Below are 19,185 nucleotides of genomic sequence, written 5' to 3'. Positions count from 1 at the left end.
CTAGTAGAACTAAAGATGACCCTTAAGAAAATGACTGTTTTAACACCCTCTTGGGTTTCTCTTATATCACAGGTTCACTCAAAAATAATGAGCCCATCACAAAGCCTGTGAACGTCCTATCTCATAAGGGATCGCCATCTCCAGCAGACTCTGATAAGACAACATTAGATGAACTGTGGCTCCAAAGGTAAGGAAGTGCACACACAGGGTATTCACGGTGCTTCCACTGAAGAATATAGTCAGAGTGGAGTCAGAGCAAGAATGCTGGTTCTGGGAAGGACAGCTGGACTAAGTTATAGCTCTGATCCATGCCTTCTCTCCTTGCTGGTTTCAGTCTTAATGATATATATTACATAGTAGTAGCATCATGGTATAAAAGGTCTCATCAGTATAAGTTTGGAGAAGACAGTGAAGGAAAAAGAGGGAACAAGAAGACAGTGGGGAAGATGGAAAAAAAGGGAATGTGATGTAGGATCACCCAGTGGTATAAGCAAAGCAGACAAACTGCCTTCAGAAATTTGTTGAGAGAATAAGGAGAGCCTGGAAGCATTTTCTTATGGAACATCTGAACATAAGGTTGATCCCATTCTTGGTCTTCCCAGAGGGCTCACCTGAAGCCTGTTATACAACCCCACATAAGAAACCAGGATTTTATAGCTGAAGAAATAGCTACAAAGATGTTTTCTAAAGTATTCTGAGTTTCTGTTAGCTGCTTACTTTGAAGAACTGACAGGCAACAGAGGCTTTCAGTGCGATAGCCCTTTTTGCCTTAAATCCCTCAACGACCTAGGTCCAGCAAAGGGCCCGTAAATGTACATAATCCCATATATATTTACCCTCATCCCTGCTCTTCTGCCACTGCAGCCAGGCAGAGAGAGGAGCAGCTACAAAGTCTTACATTTTCAAACTAATAATGTATTCTCCCAAACTCCCTCCCAGCTCCTCCTCTTGTGTGTATAACTGCGAGATAGTCCCCTATTTGTACTGTAGAAGTTCAAGATGGAAGTGCTAAACACTTGCCCTCTAATGCTGTACTGTGTGGTCCTAATTGCTGAGCCCAGCTGTGTTGGTGTAATTCACCTTTCCTTATGGAGAGGACTTCAGTAAAATAGTTTTAGCCAAACTACCAAGTTGGATTGAAATGAATTAATTGCCCTGGCTAAAGCTGATTGCCTTTGGCGTTAAACTGAGCAAATGAAATTAGACAGTTATAGTCTGCTGCAATGTCAAACCCATCTGTCTTCCTCTCCTTGTGGCACAATCATCACTGTCAGCCTCTGACATCCTGACATCACCACTTAGGCAGAACTGAAACGTGCAAAATCTGATTCTCTCTGGAGCTGGGAACAATGAGCCTGTGCTGGGAGTCAAAGATGCTGCTGTGCACAGAGCTTGACAGGTCAGTACATGTTCTAAATCGTGTCTGCCAAAGCAGGCAATGCTGCTGAGTGACAGCATCTCTTTAAAGCAAGCAAGAAAATTTGACAGGAAATGAGTCTGGAGTCCCAGCTTAAACTGAGCCCATTCCTCTTCTTCCCTTCTCCAAAAGACCAGCTGTAATTTATAAGAGAACCACTAGGAATCTGCATTGTGAAAAGCCTGCAGGAGCCTAAGGATATTGCCATTATTTGCAGTAATCACTATGCTCCCCCTTCTATAGAGAAAAGAAACCATCGTGCAGATAAGACACCTAAAATACTACCACCGGTCTTAAGAAACTCATTTAATCTCTCTCTGGAAGAGTAAAACTGGTACCTGTCAGCCAAGAGCATTCTGCTGAAAGTAGAAGCTAGCAGTTCTACAAAAAGGACATATAGGCACTTTTGACTAGCACTGGGGTTCTCAGGAGTGAATCACCACAATCCTGAGGGCAAATGGGGCATCACTGCTGCATCTCTTCACATTCAGCAGTGTCTCACACCAACTATATAAATGTTTGGGCACAATCCCTTCTCCTTGCATGAAGATAAACAGCAAGTTTAACACAAATGGGTTCTTCACTGATAAGGATGTCACTTCACATATCGCCATGCTGCATAATTTAGAAAAGGAAGTAAACACAGCAGGGCAATGTAGTAAACAGCTCAGGAAAAGGCATCATTATCTGCACTGTGCGTAGATGTGATACAGATTGATACACTCTGATTAAGAAAAAGCACCACAGGTGCCTTCAAATCCACCAGTGACTTGAATCTATGTGCTATTCAAAACTCTGAGAATAGTCAGGTAGTTCACTGATCTCAGAACAATGATGTCTGAAAACATTAGAATGACCTCAAACATTACTGCTGGTGTTCCAGAATCTCCCATATGCCCTTTGTAAGATACTTCTTATGAGCATTTTTATGCCTAACTATTCTCAAAGCACTTTTTTTTTCCCCATGATCTTTCTTCTGTGCAACTGTCAGCTCCCCCTTGACCACTCTCAAGTTTTCTCCACAACATCCCATGGCTCCATCCCAGTCTTTCAAATCATACAAAGACCCAAGCCCTCCACATGACAAGCCACTTTCCAACAACTCAACTGATTCACCCTGAATATTTCAGGGCTGATCTTCCAGCACAACTGCTGTTTTTCAGAGTAACCAGAGCCAAAGACCTTGAAGGAACTGGACTAAAATAAAAGCTAAAGCTGCTCTTTCCCTCTGTGATGAGTCCTTCCAGCTTCACAGAGGCAGCAGTTGTGTAGACTGAGACCATGGAAAGGCATCACAGAAAAACACTCACCTGGAGTGTCCCTCCACAACTGCCTCAGCTGAAAGCAGCTCCCACAGAGACTAAGAAATTAGTCATTTCAAACCCTAGAAAGGAGATTCACTAATCAGTGTCTACCCTATATTACCAGCTAATAGGATGTTGCCTTCTCTTCATTTCTAATAGAATACGGATGTTTTGGCAGCATGACTGTCTTATTTACCTTCCATTTCCCACTGAGTCACATTCAAAAAATGATATGTCTTTATTATGGGCCACTAGAAACAGCAGAAGAGAAATTCAGTGAGAAATTTCATGTTGCCAAGCTCACTGCAAGGTGATCAGTCTACTGGTGCAGAGCAAACCATTTCTTTAGGCTGGTTACAAACCCTCCAATTCAGAGAAACAAAGATCATCTAAAAATCATTTGATTGTGTTAGATCTGAGTTCAAAGAATAGAAGTACTACAACAGTGAATACAAATAGTCACCTTCAGCAGCAAAAGGGAATCTAACTTCATTGAATTTATGCAAACACGTATATTAGAAAGAAACAGTATGCATGTAAAACAGCACTCTGAAGGGTGCCTGTGCAAATTTTGAGTTAGCATCTCTTAGCTCAACACTGTCCTAGGCAGCAGAGGGCACTGGTTATAGCGTGGTTTAACCAGGAAAGCAAGGAAGCCTCTGGAGAGGCTGGAACCTGTATTGCAAAAGGTCCTATACCATACTCGAGCACTTTCTTTCTATTTACGAAATAAATTGCTTACAGTTATCTCTTCTCTATGCTGCCAGCAGTGATCAGTTTGCAAGTGGTGAAGTCAGGAACAGCTGGTGCAAACACGTTGACCAAACCTTTGTATTTTCTCAAAGTACAACAATTTTTGCTCTTTTAGAGATAGGTAGGCAGGTAGGTAGGTGGGTAAGCAGACAGATAGATAGATCGCTATAGATAGACAGATAGATAATTTTTTATCCCTCTTTTTGTACAATCTGAACCTTGAAAAGTCTAAGAGCAACAGTATTTGCGGGGAGAATAATTTTAAAAACTTCTAAATTTTCAGTAAAAATAGCCACTGTTTATACTGTCAACATCTCATATTTCACAGGATCATATAGAGAAGTAAGCAATAACATACACAAGTCTGATTAGGTATCCTTCCAGCATGCAGCCAATGGAGATCCCAATCCCAGTCTGCCCACTTACTCTACCCAGTCTCTGCTTGCCAGGTTTTTCAGCCCAGTCATGGTTTCCTTACCCAGCAAGCTCTAGGTTTTGCCCTCCTGCTCTCCCAGTGTGATCCACTTCATCTGGTTATACCCTGACCCTCAGGTCCTCAACCAATCTCTCTGCTTCACTCCTTTAATTCACCTTTTTTCTGTCAGCTTCAACTTGTAATTCCTGACAATTTCCTCAGCCTACTATTTCCCAGACATATTATTCCTCTCTCTTCCCTCCTGCAGCTCATACCTCAGCATCCTACCATGCCCCAGGCCCCTCACCTTTTGAATTCTCATACAAACCTAGTCTCCCACCCCTCCTCCTAGCCCCAGTGCTCCATTTTACAGCCTTTTCCAACTCTTTGTTTCCTAAAGCACCCAGGTGTGGGTGAGTTCCTTTTTTTTATAGCAGTTTCCTGGTCCAAAAGTAGACCTTTCCCCCTGCATACTTGAATATTGCCCCCTCTGCTCTTCAATCAAGTAGTTTTCTCACCATGATGCTGAGACCCAGCACAAGCATCACTGAGGTTACAGCAGAAACAGCCTTTATTCACAGTGTCTAGAATTGGACCAGGCAGAGTTTGTAGCTGCAATATCACAATTGTTTCTCTTAGCTCTGAGCAGGGCATGTGTTCTCTCCATGGGCAGCAGCTCACGGATTTTAGATGCTAAAATCTAAGTCTAACATTTGTGTGTATTACAGAGAGTGGAAAAGGGCCTATTAATTCCTATGGATTTTCATAAGTATGGCAAAGATGAAGCCCTCACAAATTTCAACTCGTATATCAACAGAAACCAAGGCTTCCTAAGGATAGGTTTTCTGTTTTCCTTTAATAGGAATTCAATACTTTATTCTTAAGCTTAAGAAATTGATAATTGTTTTCAATAAATAAAAAAACAGCGTGTCTGTGGAAGATGGTCACAGTAAATAAAAATGTAGCATCAAAAGGTTCAAAGCACCAAAACAGAAGGATCTCATAACAGGAAGTTCTGCACATTTTTAGTTATTGGCATGGCTGCCAGCCGCAGCAGATATAATGAAGATATTTTGATGAAGGACGTTCAGGAGAACAGATGTGCTCTTGGCCTTTAGGATCTAAAAATATTAGGGATGAGGAGTTCCACTTATCTCCCACTAAAAAGTCAAAACCCAGAAATAAAACTTGCACAGACACACCCATTGTCAAAAACACTGCTAAAAGCCACACATGAACGGAGAGAACCTGAATGAACCTGAAGGATGAAAATACCCTTGACTAGGTATAACATTATTCAAATCTATTACTGGCTTCACACTTCTCCACAAATTTGGTTAGCTCAGATTAAAACAGTGCTTCTTACCTCATCTTGTGGCCTTTCTTGGTGTGAAACTCCCACTGACTGGAAGGATTTGGGGGATTTTTCATGAATAAGATCTCCTGGGCTGCTGCTTCTCTTTTTAGTTTCTGGAAGAGGAGGTCTAATTTCTAAAAGCTGCTGTAAAAGAACATTAAAAAAATGAATTTCAATATCATTTGAAGACAAGCTCTTTGCACAGTTTTATTCTAACGATTGCTTTGGAGTTTAGACACACATTAAAAAATCTTAATACAAATAATTAATCATTTTTCCAAATTCCTATGCCTGAAAATACAATTAATTAATCCCCCAAACCCAACTTAAACGAGATAATTGTAATAAACTAACTATAAACTCACAGCAATTACCACATTTTTAATGCAACCATGGACCAGGTCAGTCAACATTTAGTCTTTTCCAACAGCAGTGCAGTGAATCTGGAAACAGCGTGCAACCACATGAACCCCTTCTTTGCAGCACATATGCAAACTCACACCAGCTCTCCTTTGCCCACAGAGAGCTGAATCATGGTTATGCTCTATGTCACCAGAGCACACAGATTAGTTCCAGTGCCTGTGTGCTTGGGAATGCTAAGCAGTCCTGAGACAAAACTGGGCTTTGGTGTGTCAGGGAGCTGCATGACTTCTGTCACCAACAAGAGCACAATGCACTTGTATGGTTCTGGGATAGGATTTTTCACTGGTTGCTTGAGTGTATGTGGTTCTAGTAAAACATAAAGTCAGATTCTTTTTCTTCCTCTACAACTAGACAGGAAATTTTTAGGATGAAATACAGGGATTTTGGTCAGAAAACTGATTTGCCATCATGAGATTTAACTGACTTTAATGATATGGAGGAAAGCTTTTTAGGCTCTGTATCAAATTTGTTGTTGATACAGAGAGAAAAACGAAAACCTCCTCCAAACTCCTACCCAGATGGTTAAGATTAGATGGAGCAGGAACTTCTGCTTGAGCCTGAAGCTCCACAGCAGTGTAAAACAATCCAAGGTGGCACTGCCATGTCCTGCCATCCATCTGCATGTCTGCCACCTCCACTATGCTGGCACTCACTTTGAACTCGCTCCATAGTGAGACAATCCAGACACAACAAAGCTAGTTCTACAAAAAAAAAAAAAAAAAAAATCATTTTCCACCAGTGTAGCTGCCCCAACCTGTTCATCGAGAAAGAGATGAGCATGAGTGCTAGCATAGAAGCTGAGGTAGAAATCTGCCTCAGGGAGCCAAGTGAAGACTGGAATTGAGCAGCTAGGTCAGCTTAAACTGCACACAGTCCTATCAGTTGTAGAAGTAGGGAGGAAGAAAGAGGCAGCTGTACTGGAGCTATTCTACTTGGCACAGATAGCCTGGTATTAGCTGACCTAAAGTAGTATCTGGTGAATAAGTCATTCACCAGGTTCAAGAACCTTTTCCAGTGACCAGCGAAAGCAGAGCAGCTCCAGGAAGAGAGACTGATCCACCCTGGAACAGGCAGTAACATGTGGGGTGGGAAAGAATGACACAGCCATGACTTGGACCTGGATCTTCCACACCCAGCACGAACATCCCAGCCACAAACCCACTGTGAGAGAATCACTTGGTTGCCCACCTTCATTTTCCATTATGAATGCTGAAAGCTTTCTGGTTTGTCCCCAAAGAGAAAAGAAAGATTTAGAAAATCCTGACAATTTTTGTAGGACAAAAATATCTCATTCTTGCTAAATATCTGTCACCTCTCTTGGGAGAAAAAGTGTTTCTCAGGCTTATGGACAGTGTATCATGTTGATATACTCCCATGTATCAACATGAAGTATGAGCATAAACATGGAAAGGCAGAAAGAGCAACATTTTAGAAAGACCAAGTTACAGTTAAAAAAGAGAAAAGTTCTAAGGGAAGGAAAATTAGACTATTAGTCATTGATTTCTACACAGTGGAACAGATCTCCGACACAAAAATACGAGCTGTGGCCTCCCGTGGCCACAGGAGGCATTTCACTCTCAGCTGGTGCTCTCACCTCTTCGTAGCTTCCAACGTATTTATTACCATCATTACTTTTAGTGATATTTTCGGGTTTTCATCTCAGGCCAAAAGTGAAATTAGTTTGGAAAATGTGAAGTAAAAAGGAAGACAGGCAGGATCAAATTACCAAATTTGGATCAACTTATCAAATTTGGGATCCTGGAAAGATGCTTTCTATTTCTGAATGTTTTTCACACCATGACCTAGATGCTTTTTCTAAAAAGAAATTTCAACTTGCAAGACATTTAACCCTTGGGAGGGAAGAAATGAGAGGGGTGAGAGTCTGTTAAACTCCTAAAGCATACTTCTGATTGTTTTTTCAGTAGATACACCCAGAAGTTACATTTAGATAAATATTAATTCCAGCAGTATCAGCAAGAACTTATGCAGTGACTTCCTTTTGCAAACTAGGGAGAACTCCCCACTGCTCTTGGTCCTTCCCTTCAGAAAATAGTAAACAGCCACCATGCTTTTCCAGAACTCAAGATAAGGAGGCTCCACTTCTCTAAGAAACAAGCTTTTTAGCATCCCACCCACTTACTGAAACCCTTGACAACATTTTTGCCCTGGCAGCAAGCCACCAAAAATGACGTCAGTCACTAGGCAGAGCTTCAGATAGTCTCTGGTGCTTTATCTTTTCCACAATGCACCTTTGTCTCCTCAAACCCCCTATAGCCCCTGTGTTTAATGTCTGATAACTCACGTTCATCTCATACTGACCATCTACCTGGTGACAATCTTCCCAATGCAGCCCCAGCTGTCATGCTCTCTTCCTACTCCTCTCAAGTGCAAAAGGCTGTCTACAGCTACAGCTCTCAACCTCATTCTGATTTTTCCTATCCGTTGTTTGGCCCTTCCGACTTCTCAGTGTGGGGCTGGACTGACAGTTTTCTCTGAGTCTTCACCATTTCTAGCTGTTTTTCTTTGCTGTTCTGCCTCTTAATGACTTAAGGAGTGAGGTCTCTGCTGTGCCAGATCAAGATCTAGTTCACATAAGCTGACGGAGTTTTTCTGAATGTACAGTCGTGTACCGATTGGAAGCTATCCTGATGTACTATTTAGCAAATACAATATAAAAATGACAAAAAAGGAAAGCATATTACACACAGAGACCAACACACAGGTTTTGTATTGGTGCATAAATTATGTTACCAAGAACAGAAAGAAACACAGTTATTTATGCGACAGGGAGCAAGAGAACACGGGGGATAGCTGAGCGATTTCTGGCTGTTAACTCCTCAATTGCAACGTGGTGCAGATGACGGTTTTTTTTTAGCTGAGGGTTACTAACGTGTAGGGAAGAGCTGCACCCAACCTGTCCACAAGCACTCAAACTGATCCAAGGGTGTAACCGTAGTCTGGAGCTCAAGAGGATTTACCCCTGAGGCGGAAAAACAATTACCTGAACGAAGACAGATACAGATCATTGAGTACTGAGACGCTTACTACTTAAACGAGACAATATATCCTTATGGAAGTAGCAACGCTAAGGAAGGGGAGACGGGGGAGATGACTGAGCGGGTGCAAAGCCCTGCCGGAGGAGGAGAAGAGGAGAGCGGTCACTCCTGTGGGGTAACCAGGGGTGCAGTTCCCAGCAGGAGGGATTAGGCTGAGTTTCCCAGTTACATTCCTCCATCTCGGGGTTTCAGTCCTGGAGAAGAAAAGCACCATATGCACCAGATCTGGAAGCAGTTCAGGAGAGACCCCCTCTCCTACTCCTTTTTCTCCCTCAAAGCCGGTGCACATAGGCAGAGAGGTGCAGAGGATGGGGAGCAGCGCTATGTCCTGGGTCAGAGGGAGGAGAACCCTGAGGGGTGGCTGTGCATGGAGCAGAGGGGGCTGAGGCCCTTACTGGTGCATAGGGTGGGATGGCGGGTGTAGGTGCTTGCTGGGGGAGGGTGCCTTGCTGGGGAGGGGAGGGAGGGAGATGGAGAAGGGGCTTCCCTGCGTCTGAAGAAGCCTCTCTTCAGGAGAGCAGGGGGGATGGAGGTAGGGGTGCCCGTGAAGGTGGGGGGGCCCTGGGGCAGGCATCACCGCCTTTTGGGGGGGCCCTTGGGGAGGAGGGAGTGAGCCTCCCGGTGGAGGAGGGACCTGCGTTGGAGCGCTGGAAGGGAGAGGTGGGGGGCTGAGAAGGTCTCTGCGGGCAGCGGTGCCGGGCATGGGGCTGCGGGGGGGTCGGGCCCTCTGAGACGGGGAGATCCTGAGGGGCTTGGAAAGGATTTTTGAGGCTCGGAACCTGAGGGGCTGTGGGAAGCCTGAGGGATCGGGTGGGAGCTCCGATGGCTGAGTTTGGGGGGGCTCCGAAGGGGCTGCAGGGAGCTCTGAGAGAGCTGGGTTAAAGAACTCTAACGGGCTCGGAGAGGTCTCGAACTTGGGGAAGGCTGAGGGGGCTCTGCAGGGATGTGGCAAGAGCTCTCGGAGGAGATCTAGGAACGCAGTAGAGGGGCTGCAAGGGGATATGGCGTTCTGAGTGGCTTGTGGGAGCCCGACGGAAGGCTCCGAGGGGATTTTGAGAGGTCTGTGTGCAGAGAATCTATGGGAATACCTGAGGAAGGTCTGAGGTAGCTCTGTGGCGATTTAGGGGGAGAGCCCCATGGTGGTTCTGAGGAGGCTTGGGAAGGCTCTGAGGGGATCTGGGTGGAGAGACCCTGGAGGTCTGGCTGATAGGGGGGTCTGAGGGGAGGCTCTGAGAGGATTTGAGGCTGCTCTTAGGAGGTTTCGGGGGGAGCGTCTGCGGAGAGGGTCCGAGGGGACCGGGGATGCTCTGAGGGGATCCGGGGGGCTCAGAGGGTCTCGGGGTGCTGCGGGGGCGCCCCGGGGGAGGCCGCAGCTCCCCTCTCCCTCCCGCGCAGGCTGCTGCCTTCCTACCCCCGTTACCGTGGCAACCGCCCGGGCTCCCCCAGCCCCGCGCCGCTGCCGCCGCCGCCGCCGGAGCTGCTCGGCAGCCACCTGCCGCCGCCGGCCATGGAGCTGCTGGCCGCGGCCCTCAGCGCCGCCTGCGCCCTCGACCAGGACGGCTCTGCGGGACAGCCCGGCAGGTGAGCGGAGAGGGCGGGACTGAGGGGCATGGAGGGGTGCGAGGGGCCACGGCCGGGAGCGGGGCGCCCCGCTGCTGCCCCTGAGGGTGGGTGCCTTTGCCTCCCACAGGGAGCCCCCCGCGGCCGCTGAGGAGAGCCCCGCCGCAGCCACGGCGCCGCCTGCCCACCCCATGACGGCCGACTCCTGGAGAAACCTCATCGAGCACATCGGTAAGGAGCCGTCCAGCGGCGGTCCCGGCCGGGGTGTGCGGCCAACCGCGCTCTCCAACTTCGCCGCTTTGCCCGCTGCCCGCGCTGGCGGCAGCACAGCAGCCCCTAGAGGTGCTGCCGCAGCGGGTTGGGACCCTCACCCGCTCCGAGCCGTCGTGTCCCATCCCCTTTAAACACCCCCAAAGCCTCAGAGTTCAGCGAGTGAGACCCAGGTCTGAACCCGAGCGGTACGTGGCAGGAGGCAGCCCCAGGCAGGGGTAGGGCTACTGTGTTGTGGGAACCCAACTCTCTCTCCCTGGTCCCTCACTGTTGGCGTAAGACATCATGACCATCGCCTTACCGGTGACTCTTTGCTGTCTTTAGGGGCAGCAGGCTCTCACGCTGCCTGACATGAGATCTTATGCTGTCGCTGAGCAACTTTACCCCATCCATAAATAATGATTACTTTTTGTAATTATGTAGTCGTTAATTGTTAAGGCTATAGCCAACTTTCTGCTGAAATCTCATTCTGCCTACTCAAAAAGGTGTAAGTCTAAAGCACAGGATCAACCATCATGTTGGACATTAGTTGTATACACTAAGGTAGCATTTGCAGCAGAGGAGTAAGTCATTTTACCATTTGCAGTCTCTTTATAAAAGGAGAGTGGCGGGTGTCAGGTGGCAGTGGAGGAAAGGATGGTTATGATTTTGCTCTTGTGGTATCTCTGAATTCATTTTTTTTCTTGTGGGATGTGGAGAGGACTTTCACAGCTTGTTTCTTGGTTTCCCATATGGTATTGTGAGATTCCCCAGAGATTTGGGCAACTGCAAAGTGAAACCCTATCCTGAGGCAGGTTTTATGGTGGGAATAGAGAAGCTTCATTTTTAAACAGTTCTGATCAATTTCAGGAAATTAAATTGCAAGATGCTTGAATCTAGAGGGCAGGAATGCAGCACTTTGTGTGGGGAAATCAGGTAGATAAATCTCATGAGCAGTTAGGTGAGCCTCTCTGCCAGGAACAAGGAGGATCCTCATGCAGTCTCTGCAGTTTGGTGTCAGGTCATGGCAGGCAGGGCTCATTCCTGGAGCACCTGATGCCAGTGGGACAGTGCTGGGGAAAGGGGCTGGTGTGAAACCAGAAGCCTGACAGTGTCAAGACCAAAGAGCTGAGTTCAGCAGGCCTTCTGGAGGAAAGTGGTGAGCAATTTACGTAAGTGTTGCCAGATCTGTTGCTTGCTTGTGGCTGTGTAAGTACTAATCTCCCAAGGCAGATGTGGCATATGTTGTCAGTTAATTAAGAGGCATGGTAAAAATACTTAAGCCAGCAGGACTTCAAATCTATCCAGTTGCTATATTCATGTATATTTTTATGTGGTGTGTATCAGAGGGATGCCTGCCGTGTTATAGATCTGCACTTGTCAGTGCAACTGCAAGTAGGTCTGTCGCACCTTGGTGGAGGAGATGGGGTTTGCTATGCTAATGCCCAGAAGAGGTGTCATTTCAAACGGCTGGAGCACACTCTCTCCCTTCCCTCTCTCTTGCTTTTGAGACATTAATGGGCTTTTTGCTTGAAACTGGAGCAGAGAATTTCAGAGAAAACGTCTCTGGACCTCCTGAGATTTTACATGGCTTTCAATGTAATAGCATTCACTTTAAGAGCACTGCGAACTCTCTAAGGCAGGCATTTCCACATTTAGTAACTAGTTTGTCAATTTTCCTCACAGTTTTTGAGAGAGCTGGGAAGGGAGACTGTGACAGCTAAATTAAATGGAATAAACACAAACAGAAGAGTCTGTTATGTACTGTACAAACTATGTAAACACCCCTTAGGAAGATCAGCCTTAACCACTTATGTCAACAGGCGACACCAAACCTGTGCTCTGACCACATAGCTAACCTCTACCCAGGTCACAGTAGGGATAGTTGGGGCATTAAGCAATTAATGGAACTTTTACACGTCTCTGACATTTTGCACTTGTTCACTTACTAAATGTAAGCATTTACTAAATCATTGGAGCTTCTGAGTCACATTCAACTACTGATCTCAGCTTCATTCTACACATTGTCAGTTCCCAGTTGTATTGCTCTCCTTTCAACAAGTCAAAACCCTGTTCCCTGACCTTGCATCTGTTATGCCACCCATCTTGTGCCACGACCATCTCCTGCTTCATCTAGTATAGAATTTTGCATGGCTTCTCTCCTTCTCTTTCTCATCTGAGCCTTTGCTTCTACCCATTGTATCCTCTTTACGAACACATGGATGGACCTTTTACCCCAAGACAGCAAGATATCTTTTATCCTTGCTAGTACAACCCTCTTCGTTTCTGCCTACCCTTCTTCTGCCTAAACACGTACCTGTCTTTCATCTTTCTGCTGGGTATCAGCTTTCTTCTTCCTCCCCATATGCCTGTGGTAGAGCTTCAGCTAATATCTCATCAGTTCCCCCATAAATGAGTTACCTTGCTGTCATTTCCAAATGAGTTCTGGTGGTAGATGCCTTTAGTCACGTGTCCATATTTGCCTTTGCCTGCCACTGAAGACTCCATAGGTCTTATCTGTTTGATTGGCCAGACAGGGAACCTGGAAGGAAAATCAAGTTTCATCACCTGGATTTTATTTCCTTAAAAGCAAGGGGAGGTTTGTCTTGAGGATCTTTTTTGAAGGGCTGCTTTACAGATCTGCACAAGGGACATTAAATCCCCTTTACACAAAATATCCTTAACTGCCTCTGACTTGAAGGGCAGACCCACCAGCACAACATGTCTGCGCAGTCAGACAATGCAAGTATAATTATCTCCAATATGAGTAAAAGAGATTATGATTCAGTTTCCCAGTATGCCTTCCCTTGAGTAAAGCACTGCCCATACTGCTGCAGGGTGGTACTTCCCAGCCTGTCCTGCTGTCTAGCGTGAAGAAGGCGTTCGGTGCCCTACCACACAAAAGCCTTCAAGCACAGGCTGAACTTAAAGACAGGTAAGTGCCACCAAAAGCAGGTCTGATTCAGCAGGCTCTTCACTCTGTTCCCAAAGGAGCCTTTCCACCCCTCTACATCCTTGGTACCCTCATGGATGCTGAATAACAGGCAGAAATGCTTTGGAAAACCATACAAGCCTAGTTGACACAGAGAGAAATTATGTAAGTAGCAGCAGCATGCAGAACTTGGGGGGAACTCTCCTCTCTCTGGTTATCATGTAGGAAGCTAACAGAAGCCTGTATGGTTTCCTAGGCACAGCTACCCTTATTGCTATTTTAATCTGGTGTTGAACATCTTTCCAGGCAGAACAGATAACAGGATGCACTCACGGGCTGTGGGAACGATGTCCCTGTGCCTGTGCTTTTCCCTAGGCATACCTCTGATATAGTTCTAACAGTGACTGGCACAGAGACTTGTGAAAACCGGTCCAGAGATTTAACAGGCAGTAGCATATACATTTCTGCCCTCTCTAGACAAACTCCTGTCCTAGTTGCCTCTCACCTTATTGCACATGGGATCTGCTTCTGAGATCCAATATCATGAATGCATGGGACCAGATAGACTTTAAACCCTAATGATCCAAAATAAATTATGTATGTTGTGCCTTTTTCCTTTTTTTTTTTTAACATCAGTAACTTTTCTCTTTATTCATTCATGTTACACTTCGCAATTTAAGTACAAAGCAAGGGAGATAATGTAAATTGTGTTCCTTCAGTTTGAGTGAGGAGAGTGACTCAGAGCAGGCTCATGCTTTCTTGTCTTTTCATATATTCTAAATGATATTTTACATTCAAGCAATTAATATTCTGGTCCTACCGATGGTCCAGAAAGAAAAGTGGGACAGTAGAAAGCCCTAGGAGAGACAGAGGATCTGCTCAGGATGGCCAAGGAATTTCAGTATTCCTGCCCTTTCCATGCTGCCAGCTGGAATCAGGGGTGGGGGCAAATCCTGTGCAATATCGTCTGCTCCTGAAATTTATAACTGAAACTCAGAAGACGCATCTTGTGATTGATGTGCCACAAGATGGTGTGAAATCAGAGCCTTTTCCTTAGTGCTGTAGCGTTTGGGTACCTTTTGAATGTTAATTTCCTATCTTCAATCATCACAGAAACTTAGACAGAAAACACAGGAGACTATTAAGCAACACGTCCAAGGCTAACCACAAAGTCAATACCAAAACAAGCTAGTAACTGTGGCTTGTTGTCCCAATGCTTCACCTGTCCAATGCCTTAACAGAAGCTCTGTTTTTCCTCCTTAAGGATTTTCAGGGCCATCAGATTGCTCCTTGAAAGTAGTTTCAATGAATGCAGTATTAGGTTTCCAGGCACACAGTTACACATACCTAACAACCTGTAACTTGTAACATAATAATATTGCAAAGAAAGTTGAGTTTTGAAAGAAACCTTTTAAAGCCTGGCAACTAACAAACCACTTGTTTTATGTCTTCCAATGGGTCATGGATTCATCTGACTGTTACTAAATGTTTTATGAGAGCAGATTGTTGACAACGCTTTAGATTTAGAAATGGCCTTCCATTTATAGTTTCCACTTCTGGCTGAAATAGGAATGCCGGAATTGGCTTTCCTGCTTAGCACTGGTGGGATCTCTCTCATCTCTGCTGAGACCAATTGATGCAGAACAACTATCTTTGCCTATGATACATTTCTACTCTTGTTCAGCTGTAACCTCTCAGACCTATTATGTTGCCTCCTAGGGCTCTTGTACCAGGAATATCGAGATAAATCTACACGCCAGGAAATTGAAACCAGACGACTGCAGGATTCACAGACAGACCCCGAGGAGAGTTCACCCAGTGAGGAAACCCCATCTGAAGCAGAACCTACCAGTACACCTGAAAGCAAAGCTCCACCACAAATCAGTTTGCTGAGGAACTCCAACTCCAGGTTCAACTTATGGCAGGATCTTCCCGAGATCCGGAGCAGTGGGGTCCTCAGCATTCTCCAGCCAGATGAGATCAAGCTGCAGGAGGTAACGGGGAAGGTGGAATGTTTTTTAACTCGGTCGCTGCTTAAAAGAGTGAGAGTAAATTAGTCAAATGATCAAGACTTAAAAATTAAAAGCCCCATAGGAGTCACAGACAAGCCTTGCCCCTGCTGGGTACTCTTCTGCATTAACACCACTCACTCATTTCTTGAAACTACAGATGTTGTTTCTGTAGAAAAAAAAAAAAAAAAGAACTTCTTTTCCCTTTTCTGATTCAGCATTAGGAGCAACTTACAAAGGAAAAGGGATAATGAAGAGGCACTTGCAATACAGCTTTTGGTTCCCAGTGCACATGAATCCTCTTCTGAAGTTACTTACTAGCAGGATACATACTTTCCACCAGAACTCTTAGAAGACTTCAACTATTAACTGTAATCTGTTTTAAACATGATTGCATTAACAGAAAGGGAAGAGATGGATGAACTGCCTTAATTTTAAATGTTGTTACTTGGAGTCTTATGCAAAACAGTAAAAACCAGTGACAGGTATATTTGCATTTTAGCCATACAGTGCAGTGGCATCACTGTTTAAGAGTCCTACACTGTTAATGTATAGGTCTGTATCAACAGTGAAAGAAGGGGGGGGGGGGGGGGCAGCTGCCATAATTAATGAAAACATCAGTCACACAACAGCTTACAACTGAGTGCTATTTTGGACAGCGTGGAGGCTGAGAGTGCTCTTTGATAATGTACAGCCAGCAGTGGAGATGAGCAAGCCTTGTTTAGTGTGTGGTGTGCAATTGGCCTTCAAGGGCTCTATCCTGCAGGTCCTGCTGTACTCCCTGTGCCAGGATTGCTTCTCAACAATGGTGAGACCATTGTTGCCGTGTGTCTGTTCAGCTCTGGCTCATGAGATTGTACCCCAAACGCTGGGGAACATCTCAGGGTGTGAGCAGTTCCCCCTAAACTTACTTGAATTTGCACAATCAACCTTTACGAATCCTGGGTCTATACAGTGCCATCCTCGTCCTGGCCAAATTATAACTTCACTGTTACACTGGAAAGGCTTATCTTATGAACTGCAGGGGTGTGTTACTTACACCCTTGGTAGAAGGGATTGGTGTTTATATAGGGTAGCTTGGGCCAGCAAGCACAGGCTGTTAGTGTGTTAGGGTTATGTCTGAAGGTGACTGAAATGATTTGTTGCTTTTCCATGATCTTCCTCTGCTCTGGTTATTTTCATATCAGATGTGTTCTGTATACCTGGCAAAACAGGGTACTTTTAACTGCCAGCGTTACAAACACAGTCTGGCATCTGAAAAATAATGAGCTTTTATTTTTCTTTCTGCTTCAAAATGAAGAGTCTTTTACAGAGAAACATTTGCTTAAAAGTTTGCACTAGAGATTTCAAAACCTGCAATTTCTGTTGAGTTACGTTCATTACCTGTGGGTGTTTTAAGGAAAAAATCTCTGCACTGCTAAACCCCAGCACTAAGTGTGATGAATTTTCTTCTCTCTGCTTAAATAACAAGAGAAATAAAGCAGATGGAGATGGGACGTTGCTGCCTTAAAGAAGTGCTGTTTCCACCAATGTTAGTTTATCAGAGCTGAAATTTTCTTCCTATTTGTTCTAGGATTAGCACAGTGAGAGAATATAAAATTGCTCAAAGCCAGAAAGCTGTGAAATTGGCTGAACATTGAATGAAGTGGAGAACTGGCTTTGTGAGGAGAGTGAAGGACAGGAAACTAGGAATGATGGAGAAGTCTCCGAGGCAATTAAAGAGATAAGGTTGAATTCAACCTTGCTATATGTGAGCACTGCTTGCTCCTGCAGTACTGGAACTGTACTTATGTTGGATATGAATTAGCAATATGAGCTGTACATGAAGGCTTGATGAAGTGAACGTAAAGTTTTCAGCTTCATGAAGGAGAATTGGAGGAATTTACCTGAAGTAATTGAGAAGTAATTTCTGAGCAGCAGAAATTCTGGAGTAACTGTCTAAAGTAAGAAATCATTCCTTTCTGACCCCTGTAATCCTCAAACCTATGGTAAACACAGGGACCAGAAGAGCTTGCAGCTCTTCAGCCAGGAAAGGTGGAATAAGAGTATTATTTAGACCACAGGGAAGAATACTGGCACACAAACTAAAAATTGAAGCAAACACCCCTGTTCAGAGCTGAGGAAGGGAACCCCACCATAGGTATGATGGAGCAGGGCTTAAACAGCCAGATTAAAAGTTCCTTACCTGCAGTAATCCTCAAAATTAAAGACAAGAACAAGAGGAGGAATCTGGTCTTGATTTTGGCAATGACAGAAAATGACTGAGCAGGTTATCAATACAAGATAAAAAACAAGACCTAGGTGTTTTTCAAGCATCAAAACAAGAAACTTGACAAGAAGAGCAATGGATGCTTGAAAAGTGTCATGGAAGGCAATTTGTCATTGTCCCCACTGCAGCAAATAAGCTGGAATATGGAGTTTCAGGAAACAAACCAAAACAGAACAAAACAAAAAGAACCCACCCAAACAAGGAGGGGAAAAAACCCAAACCAAACAAAAAACCCCACCAACCAACCAGCCAAAAAACCCAAAACACTTCTATCTCCCAGCAATTTCAGCAAAAATATGTTGCAGCATGGCCCATTAGCCCCGGGAATTCAAACAGAATTCAGGCATCGGTGGCCTCTGCAACACCAGCCTTTTTCATCTGAAATGAATGTGAGAGTAGCAAGATGTAAAACTGGAAGTGTCACAGAAAATGTGGATACAAATGCAGAAAAAAGGAAGAACAAAAAAAGAAGGCAGTTACAGACCACAGAGGTCAATACGAAAATGGTGTGCTACTGGGATAGAAATAGAGATTTCTAAGTCATTGATAGGCAAGTTTTAATTATCTGGACATCTGTTGAGCATCAAACACAGCAAAAGGTGCATCACCAAGGGCTTTCTTTTAATTTAATAGAAAATTTAATAATGAGCAAGGCAAAAGAAATGTTCTTTGGGTTCTGACATGGAGTCAACGTGGAGGAAATGACAGGCAACGTGTGTAGCAGGATGAACAAGTGACTAGAGAAAACACACACTCCCTGGATTAAATGTGGGTTATGTTAAAAGAAATTCCATCACCAAAGCACTAGGCTCTGAAAAGGTCGTGGTCCAGAGATTAGAAGAAACAACACTCAGTGAAACTTCTTTCAGCATGAACTTTTTTGTGGAGTGTCTGGTTTTTCCCTCTTTCCCAGTTCAGTTCTCTACCTTTCAGTTTATCATTGTTTAATTTCCATCTAGTTTCTTCATTTTGTCCTTTTCTTCTTGTCAACTGTATTGATTTTCCTACACTGTGTTCACCTTATGTTTTAGGAGATTCTGAGCTCAGTGGAACTCGGCCAAAACAACTTATTAATAAAAATAGTTTAGCAAAGTAAAGTATTCTCAGTCTTTGAACTGAACCATTTTTGCTAAAATGTATGAGCTTTGATAAAGCTTTTACCAGGGATTATGTGGATTCAGGTCTCTTTGGTGTTATAAAAAGGGGCAGAGACAGACTGATCTGCACCATGTGTCATGGTGTGAATTTAAATCAGAGAGCTGCTGCTCTGAAAATATTCTTTGTTGGAGCAAAAGAGGGACTTAAACCTGGTTGTGCACAGCGGTGACATGGCCATATCTAGCAGGTGGATGTCGCACTGGCCCTGTGAAGGCAACCAGGTCTGAGAGCTGGTCACAGGCAATGCTGTGGCATCAGAACAACATCCCTCCTAGACTAGACC

The 19,185-nt window shown here is 44.7% G+C and overlaps 2 protein-coding genes across 7 annotated transcripts in view; one reads left to right on the top strand and one right to left on the bottom strand.

The window, feature by feature from the left end:
- NEU2 (neuraminidase 2) overlaps positions 1 to 8,850 on the bottom strand; it is a 36,785-nt gene extending 27,935 nt beyond the window's left edge. For all 3 annotated transcript variants that reach the window (XM_061465320.1, XM_061465321.1, XM_061465319.1), the window contains exons 1-2: positions 8,715 to 8,850; positions 5,256 to 5,390 (exon numbers count right to left, since the gene is read on the bottom strand). Coding sequence is in view for 1 of the 3 variants with exons in the window: in XM_061465319.1 (XP_061321303.1) it covers positions 5,256 to 5,320 (65 nt within the window). In the remaining 2 variants the exon portion in view is untranslated. The remainder of the gene's footprint in view (positions 1 to 5,255; positions 5,391 to 8,714) is intronic.
- Positions 1 to 19,185, top strand: part of NGEF (neuronal guanine nucleotide exchange factor) — a 49,166-nt gene that overhangs the window by 15,067 nt on the left and 14,914 nt on the right. For 2 of the 4 annotated variants that reach the window (XM_061465315.1, XM_061465316.1), the window contains 4 exons: positions 73 to 187; positions 10,121 to 10,306; positions 10,416 to 10,516; positions 15,186 to 15,460. In XM_061465315.1, the coding sequence (XP_061321299.1) occupies positions 73 to 187; positions 10,121 to 10,306; positions 10,416 to 10,516; positions 15,186 to 15,460 (677 nt within the window). Of the gene's footprint in view, positions 1 to 72; positions 188 to 1,334; positions 1,400 to 8,893; positions 9,025 to 10,120; positions 10,307 to 10,415; positions 10,517 to 15,185; positions 15,461 to 19,185 lie in introns of those variants that run through there. The other 2 variants (XM_061465317.1, XM_061465318.1) reach the window with 2 other exon arrangements.

Source organism: Pezoporus flaviventris, unplaced genomic scaffold, assembly GCF_033815535.1.
Source record: "Pezoporus flaviventris isolate CSIRO_AGI_PZ_B2104156 unplaced genomic scaffold, CSIRO_AGI_Pfla_v1 ptg000040l, whole genome shotgun sequence".
Taxonomy (NCBI): Eukaryota; Metazoa; Chordata; class Aves; order Psittaciformes; family Psittacidae; genus Pezoporus; species Pezoporus flaviventris.
The sequence above is the reverse complement of the archived record's forward strand: the minus strand, read 5'-3'. Positions and strand labels throughout refer to the sequence as shown.